This window comes from Cebus imitator, unplaced genomic scaffold (assembly GCF_001604975.1).
Source record: "Cebus imitator isolate Cc_AM_T3 unplaced genomic scaffold, Cebus_imitator-1.0 Scaffold905, whole genome shotgun sequence".
Taxonomy (NCBI): Eukaryota; Metazoa; Chordata; class Mammalia; order Primates; family Cebidae; genus Cebus; species Cebus imitator.
The window spans coordinates 233,824-241,969 of record NW_016108220.1 but is presented as its reverse complement, the minus strand read 5'-3'; the positions used below and the strand labels follow the sequence as shown (position 1 = coordinate 241,969).

General features: G+C 46.7%; 1 protein-coding gene across 1 annotated transcript in view; it reads left to right on the top strand.

Moving 5' to 3' along the window:
* The window catches only part of LOC108298172 (liver carboxylesterase 1), a gene marked incomplete at its 5' end in the record, with an annotated part of 28,679 nt that extends 21,064 nt beyond the window's left edge, over positions 1-7,615 (top strand). The window contains 5 exons of the mRNA XM_037735684.1: positions 295-381; positions 645-792; positions 4,664-4,795; positions 6,864-6,936; positions 7,233-7,615. Coding sequence (XP_037591612.1) covers positions 295-381; positions 645-792; positions 4,664-4,795; positions 6,864-6,936; positions 7,233-7,416 — 624 coding nt within the window. The remainder of the gene's footprint in view (positions 1-294; positions 382-644; positions 793-4,663; positions 4,796-6,863; positions 6,937-7,232) is intronic.
* Positions 7,616-8,146: the final 531 nt, after the last annotated feature.

The window sequence follows — 8,146 nt, the reverse complement described above, 5'->3', positions numbered from 1 at the left end:
CCTGACACACACACACACACACACACACACACACACACACACACACACACAGCAAAACACTGGTGCAGCTCCTCCAATTTTTTTTTTTTGGTAATCTCTGCAATGCTCGAGTTTCTGGATATAAGCCCATTTGAGTCACGGATTTTGCCCATTTCAGTAAAGACCCATGTCCCTGAAAGCCCAACAAAATTAGAGGACCTTCAGACTGCCTTGGTTTGATTTGTTGGTCAGTTTGTTTCTTCTCATTAATTCGCAATGATCCCTAAATCCCTAAATGCTTAACTTTTTTTTTTTAAACAGTTGATGGGCTATCAACTCTCTGAAGGGAAACTGGACCAGAAGACAGCCATGTCACTCTTGTGGAACTCCTATTCCAGTGTTGTAAGAGTGGAGGAATCATGGAATTGTCTGAGACCCAAAGAGGAACGAGGACTTGCCTCAAATCACAGAGAAATTCAATGGCAGAAGGAAGACTGGGGCCTCGGTGTCTCCCCTATCTTTTCACCCTTCCCACTTCACTTCCCACCCTGGGGGGGAGTTGCACAGGACCTGTGAGGTTTACCATTGAGGCAATCCTTCCTGGTGGGCTGGAGATGCTGCATCACTCACCAGGAAGTGATGGTCACTTTATTGATCTATTTCAGAAAATTCCTAAGGAACTCATTCCAGAAGCCACTGAGAAGTACTTAGGAGGAACAGATGACCCTGTCAAAAAGAAAGACCTCTTCCTGGACTTGGTGGGGGATGTGATGTTTGGTGTCCCATCTGTGATTGTGGCCCGAAACCACAGAGGTGAGTCCCAGAGGTCGAACAGGGGAGGGACACGAACCACACCAACTTCTGCATCTGACCCGCCTACCTCCCAGCATAGACAGACATGGAAACAGCCAAGGGTTAGGCCTCAAAGGCTGATTCCATATGGCATGGGGTGAGATGCTGTCCTATTTTGGTTTATGCCTATAGCAGACTGAGAAAAAAAAATCCAGAGGCAAGTGGTTTTGTAAGGTGATGATCCCAGATAACAGCAGTGGGGAGGTGGGGAAGTGAGAGAGGAAAGAGATGGAATCCAATCCATGATGCATTGCCAAGGGAGTATCCACTGTGGACAACTGGACCTGGGAAATCCAAGGAAACATGGAGAAAACAGTGCTCAGGTGCTTCCCATCTGAGCAGCAAGGGAGCCAGGGTATTTATCCACCAGCTTCCACTTGTCATTGGTTGAAGGTTGTTCTAAGGAGTTGTTAATTCCCTGTGACTTTGACCTGCTAAACACAATGACAGACTGGTCTCTTGTGACCAAGACAAAGGCCTCAGGCCAGGAGCTACAGATGCTGGAGGTGGAAGTCAGGCTGGCATGCCCAGAAATAGGGGATATGGGTGAGACACTGACAGCATCTGCTGCAAGGGCTCTATGCCTGGAGTTATCGCGGGACATAGGGCTGCTGTAGGACAAATATTGAAAGATGAATTGTGGAAGGTTTTTTAAGGTCCAAGCTTGCTGCCAACAAGTTTGTTAAGTATTGGAGCTGGGGAAAGAGTGGGACCTCTGCACAGGAACCAGAGGGTTGTCCAGGACCAAGCAGGCCAAAAGGAGGAGCCATAGCAGGTGTGGGGTTGCTGGTCTAGAGGAGGGCAATGTCTGAGGCTGGCTTTTGTGCATCTTAGTGTGCGTAGGAACAGGCAGCCAGAGGGCCAGGGCAGGGTCTATGCAGGACCTTCTACCACTGACCCAAGGCAGTGTGAGTGGGTGATGAGGTTAGGGATGCATGAACTCACTTAGAGAGGAATGTACTATCCTGGGTGCCAATCACTGACCCAAGGCTGTGTGGATTGGGCATGAGGTTAGGGATCCATGAGCTCTCTAGAGAGGAGCATCTTCTCCTGGGTGCCGGCTAGAGGAGGTTCACAGAACTCTTTTTCTTCCAACTCTCACTCACCTAGTTTGCAAGACAGGAAATGTCCTCTCTCTAACCATGCTGGAAGGGTTTTTAAATGTGGAACATCATAAGCATGATAAAAACTAGCTAAAGCTGATCTAGCAGGTGCCCAGACACACCTTTGCACAGGAAGATACAGGCGCTCATTAACTCTCACTTCTTCACGGGGTCCTGATAAAACCTTTTAACCGGGACCACTGGAGTTGATCTGTTCTTTTGTAAACTTGGCTTTGCCCCATGCTCTGCATCTGATTTATATATAGTGTTCCCATCTCCATCTTTTGATGGTTTAAGCAATACTGAACTTGTATTTTTCATCTGATTTCCCATGACTTTCTGTTCAGGGGTTTTTATTTTTATTTTTGCTACACAGGTCTTATCAACTTTCACTTTTTGCTGTGTCTCACTCTTTTTGATGAAAAGACCATTTCTAAATATAAAGTTAATATGTTAAATTGTAGAAAGTTTCAAAAATATGGAAACACATAAAGAAGAAACTAGGTGTCACTCATAATTCTGCTACATGGAGGCAAGTGCTATAATTTTTTGTGTTTTCTTCTAAAGGTTTTCCATGTCCTATATATTTTAAAAATCAATTTTGTATTTTGCTTTCTTTCATAGAATACTATGTCGTGAGGATTTTCTGAATGTTGATACGAACTCATCAAAAGATCCCTCATTCCATGAAATGACTGTATGAAATTGACTTTGATATTCCTACCTATTAGACATTTAGCCTGGCTGCTCACATTCTGATGCTACAATAACATTATGCTCAGCCTAATGTTCATAAGTCTCTAACCACATGTCTAATAATTTTCTTAGGATTATTTTTAGAAGTGAATAACTAGTCTGGACCACAGAAACGTTTTAGAACTCTTGGCAAATATTGCAAAATTGCATTTCAGTGCATAAGAATGTGAATTTTCTAATTCCGTTTTTCATTTGGGATACTAAGTCTAAAAGTTAATGCTGCCAATTTGTCCCCACCAAAAAGAAGCACTTCACCCTGTTTTAATTTGCATGTTTTTCATGACGAGCCCTCTCACTGTCTCTGCTTCTCTTATGGTGCCTAACTGTCATTACCCAAATCTGTACCCTAGTTTTCTCTGAAGACTTGTGTTGTGACTGTAGGAATTGTATGAACATCAGTCACTTTAGCCAAAGAGTTTTTACAAAGTAGGTTTTGGGCAGCATGCTGCCTATAATAAGTTCCCTCATTCACGAAAGCTCTTTCCTCTGTGGTTGACTCTGAGTTCCTCTGGAAAATGTCTGAGTGGCAAAGGCAAGGTCAAACCCTCCTTTAAGCACTTTTTGCTTGACCTTGAAGCAGCCATTTAACAGGTGGATTACAGAGCCACAGAGGATGGCTTCTTCCAAACCACGCTTCCTGCTGAGCCAAGAGTGCAGTGAAGGAGGCTGACAAAGATGAGTAAATGGATTGTTCTTTTTCACATGAAAATGACACATGTGGGGTGTGGTGTAAGGCCCTATTGGTAAATCCTTCTGTGGATGAATATTTAAGGATGTTAAAAAATGACGGCTGGAGGTGGTGGCTCATGCCTATAATCTCAGCACTTTGAGTGGCTGAGATCCGAGGATTGCGAGAGCCTAGAATTTAAAGATCAGCCAGGGTAACATAGTGAAACCCCATCTCTACAAAAAAAAATTTTTTTAAGTGATGGCAGTATATTTCAAAATAACATATATAATATCATCCCAAGTTTATATATATAAAAGAGACATATGCTAAAATTTTTCAACAGCATTCCCTGAGTGGTAGAGTTATGAGTGCTATTTTAAATTTGATTTTTAAAATTCATTTTAAAACTGATTTTTAAATTATACACAATGTGGTAAATGCAAAATGCTGAGTCACAGGGCTGGGTGACCCACAAAGAAGCCCTGAAGGAGCAGCGATCTGTGGCTCCAATGAGCCAATCATTAGGAACCTGGCATCTTCTTGGGGCTGGGACTGGAGAGCTTTGCTGGTGGGAGAGGAAGGCAGAGGAGAAGGAGACAGGGCAGGGGAGAGGCAGGGTCACCCTTGCTCAGCCCCTTCTCTTCTCTGCCACCACTTTAATGCCTTAACACCTTAACACTCCCAGGCCAGGTAGGCAGCGAGGCACGTGGGCAGAGTGAGAGATAAAGCGCTGAGTGTGCAGATTCCTCAGACACAAGAGACGGGTTGTTCACGCTCCGCATATGTTTGTATTTAAATAGCCGCACATTCAGACAAGCAACTTGGATTTGCTTGAGTCTTCTCAGAAAGGGTGAGAAAAACACTGGAAATGCTCAAAACTAGGCAGAACAGAAGACACCTGTCAGGGTGGAGATGTCATCCCAGTGAATGAACGCGAGTCTGCTATCAACGAATGACATCCCGTGTAACCAGCTGTAGAGAGATTGTCTCGTGTGAGAATGCGCCAGCAGGCAAAGGGGTTTACACGGCTGAGCCAGTGTCCCTGGAAAGGCAGTTATTGAAATGAATTGACCCAGGGTTTCCTCATTCATTCATTCAACATTCATTCACTGAACAAACACCTGGCTCCAATTCCGTTTCCACCTCAACCAGCTGTGCAGCCCGGAGCACGTCACTGAGCTCTCCTGCGACTCTGTTTCTCTACTGTGCTGATATCAGGGGTTTCCTGCAGGGCTGGAGACCTTGGTAGCCTCCAGGTGTGTGTCAGGCCACATGAACTGTCCATGAATCCTTGTCTTCTCAGATGCTGGAGTACCCACCTACATGTATGAGTTTCGGTATCGTCCAAGCTTCTCATCAGACCTGAAACCCAAGACGGTGGTAGGAGACCATGGGGACGAGATCTTCTCTGTTTTTGGGGCCCCAATTTTAAAAGGTAATGGCTCCTTGCTGGCCCTGAGATTGGAGTTAGGAGATCTGGGTTCCAGTCTTGGTGTAGTGGCCTGCAGCAAGTTTGTCCTCTCCTGGTCTTAGTTTCCTGATTACTATGACACTGTTGAATGTCATTGGGTAGCTCCTGGCTTTCTCCCTCTGTAACACACGTGAAGGAGGATGTTAATTCATATCCCCTATGCACAGAAACTCAGAATCATGGCCTGTGACATCAAGACAGGTGGGATGTCTCCTAAAGGATTCACTGTAACAGGGTTGAATGTCAGTGGGCTGTCCCCAGCTTCCTCCTGCTCTAACAGGTGAGGGAGGATGTGTATTCATGTGCCCTCTGCCACAGACGCTAAGAATCCTGGCCTGTGACATCAACAAGACAGGCAATAGGACACATGCAGGGCCCTGCTCTAGGTTGAGAAGCCACCAATCAATTTCCCTCTCCCAGGAGGGCCCAGAATGTGAGGGGGAGGTTAGCATTGGTGTTAGCCCTGAGTCAGGTCTAATGTGTGTCTGTTTCTCTTTCTGTCTGTCCCTAACAAAAACTCATAAACCTTTAGATTTAATACAGATAATAATTCTTAATTTAGAAATCACAGGATGTATGAATTTGGAGTAGGAGAGCAGACTTTATTTTTGGTATTGTTTACAGTTGGCAAGGTGGCCATCCCACAGGCTGTGAAGGTGACTCCAGCCAAATCCAGACATAGGCTCATCATCGAAGGAGGAGGGGTTGGGTAGGAGCTTTATGTGAATGGGTTGGCTAAACACACATGTTCAACAGGTTGCAGTGGAAGGAATGAATATTCATAAAGACAGTCCTGATCCCACATGTATTAAACAAACTTGCATGTAACATGACCTATGGGTCATGGGGTGAAGACTTAATATTTAAATGTATTTAAATGTTTTACAATTAGGGTCTATAAGTCAAAAGGTCTTCTCAGAACACAAAGCCCAGCAACTGAGCAGCCTCTGTACACTGGCCAAGTCCAGTCCACGGTTGGTTGTCTTCTCATCTGGAGAAAGTTACTGAAATTAGTCTCTTACGCAATCAAAGACCGGCCGGGCAGGGCTGTTTGTCCGGGCAGGGCTGTTTGTCCGCGTCTCCAAGCAGCAGCTGTTGTAACTGTTTACATTTTGATTAATTCCAGGAAAGTGCTAGTTTAGCTGATAGAGAAACAGAAGCACCTCATGGCAGTGAGAACAAAGTCGATTTTTTAAGGGCGCAGATGCAGGCCTGAACACCTGCCCAGCGTGGCCTTAGGTCTTGTTTTTAATTTGGTGTCTTATTGTCACAAAGAGCGTGATCTGTCCGATTGATGACCTTCATTTTATTGCTGATGCTGGTCGGTGGTGTCTAAATCACAAAAGGGAGGGAGTACTGTGAGATGTGTCTGACCTCCTGTCCGTTCCCAGGCGGGAACTCAGTGTAGGGTTTTTTGGGCTCCCCTTAGCCCTGAGGGGTTCTGTTCAGTCAGTTGGAGGTGTCAGGATTTTGTTTTTAGTTTACATTACACAACATTTAAAAGAATCCTTCCACAATGTCTTCTAAACCTTAACTCTCAGCAGTTACAGATCACATGGGACTCACCCCGCAGCTGCTCTGGACGCATCAGCGCCTCTGGGCCTCTCCCAGTTGTGCACCCCAAGGAGCCTTGAGCTCTGTTATTTTTCAGAATATGAATTGTGGGTGTGTGCCAGGGAGGGAGAAAAGTTCCAAGACAGAGCGACCCTGGGAGGTGGGGCTGCTGTAGAGGAAACCCTGGGGTGTGGCATTGCCTGTGATCCCGAGCAGGGAGGAGGCAGGTGAGGGTCACGGGAGGCAAAGGCAGCCAGCACATGGAATCACATATGCCATTGCTGAGCCCTAGGTCAGCCATGCTCAAAGGTAAAGTGCTCTTAAATCCACCAGCGTCTTCTTGAGTGCAGAGTTCAGCTCAGCGGATGTGGTGCATGGGCCAAAAATGTGCTTCTACCTGGCTGGTACATGATGATGCTGCTGCAGGACCGCGGACCACACTCTGAGTAACAAATGCTTTTTTTCTTCTTCCTAACAGAGGGCGGCTCTGAAGAGGAGATCAGACTTAGCAAGATGGTGATGAAATTCTGGGCCAACTTTGCTCGCAATGGGTGAGGCTGGTGGCAAAGACGGAGCGGGGCTGGTGAGGGTGGGGGGACAGAAGACGCCTATCGGGAAGGGGCAGCTTCTAAGGTTCTAGTGATCAAACTCCTGACCCTGTGACCATGGCTCTCTGACAATGAGAGCTCTCTAAAAATGGATAGGCCACCCCAGGAGATAGTGAGCTCCCCATCTCTGGAGGTATACAAGCCTCTTGACAGATAAGCTTGGGCATCCTCACCACATCTCAGAGGATTGTTGGGATCACATAGCAGTTTTGGGGCATTCCTATTTGATTCTGTTTCAGAAACCCCAATGGGGAAGGGCTGCCCCACTGGCCAGAGTACAACCAGAAGGAAGGGTACCTACAGATTGGTGCCAACACCCAGGCGGCCCAGAAGCTGAAGGACAAGGAAGTGTCTTTCTGGACTAACCTCTTTGGCAAGAAGGTGGTGGAGAAGCCACCCCAGACAGAACACATTGAGCTGTGAATGGGATGTCCAGCCAGCGTCAGGAGCCTGGAGGAGCCAAGAATGGGGTCTTTTGTTAAAGAGATTGCAGGTTAAGAAGGCATCTTACCATGGCTGGAGAATTGTCTGGTGGCGGGGGAGGTGGAGGAGGCAGAGGCCATAAAGGAGCAAGTTTTGTATTTGTGACCTCAGCTTTGGGAATAAAGGATCTTTTGGAGGCAAAATCAGTGTTTGTGTCTTGGACTGGAGATTCATCCATCCTCCTAGAGATAGAATGATGATGAAAGAGGCAATGTGAGAAGGAAGGTGGCTTTGCTGGGGATGGCTTGGCCTCAGGACAAGTAGAGCCCTTAGGGCTGGGCCACGGATGGTGCTCAGGGGAGCTTCGAGCCTCCTGCATGTTTCTGGCAGCCGGCAATATCCAACAGTAGGATTTGGGATGGCCGGAGTGCCGCATCCCTACCCTCCATTTGGAGCTGCTTGTGCAGGTGGAGGTGGCCCAGGCTGAGAATGAGCCTAGATCAGGGAAAGAAGAACATGTTCCGAGGTGATCCTGTGGCATTGTTGCGTGGCCCTTACTTACCCTTGCATAGGCCTGAAACATCTGCCTGAATATGTACGATAGCCTCCCAGTGACCCCTATGAGCCTATCTTTTCCATCAGCTGGTCAAAATTCCCTCTGTAGCCTGGACCACTCCTGGTGCGGGTAGTGACCACTTTGGAGTAAGTCTCCAGAGGGTCCTTTTCATAG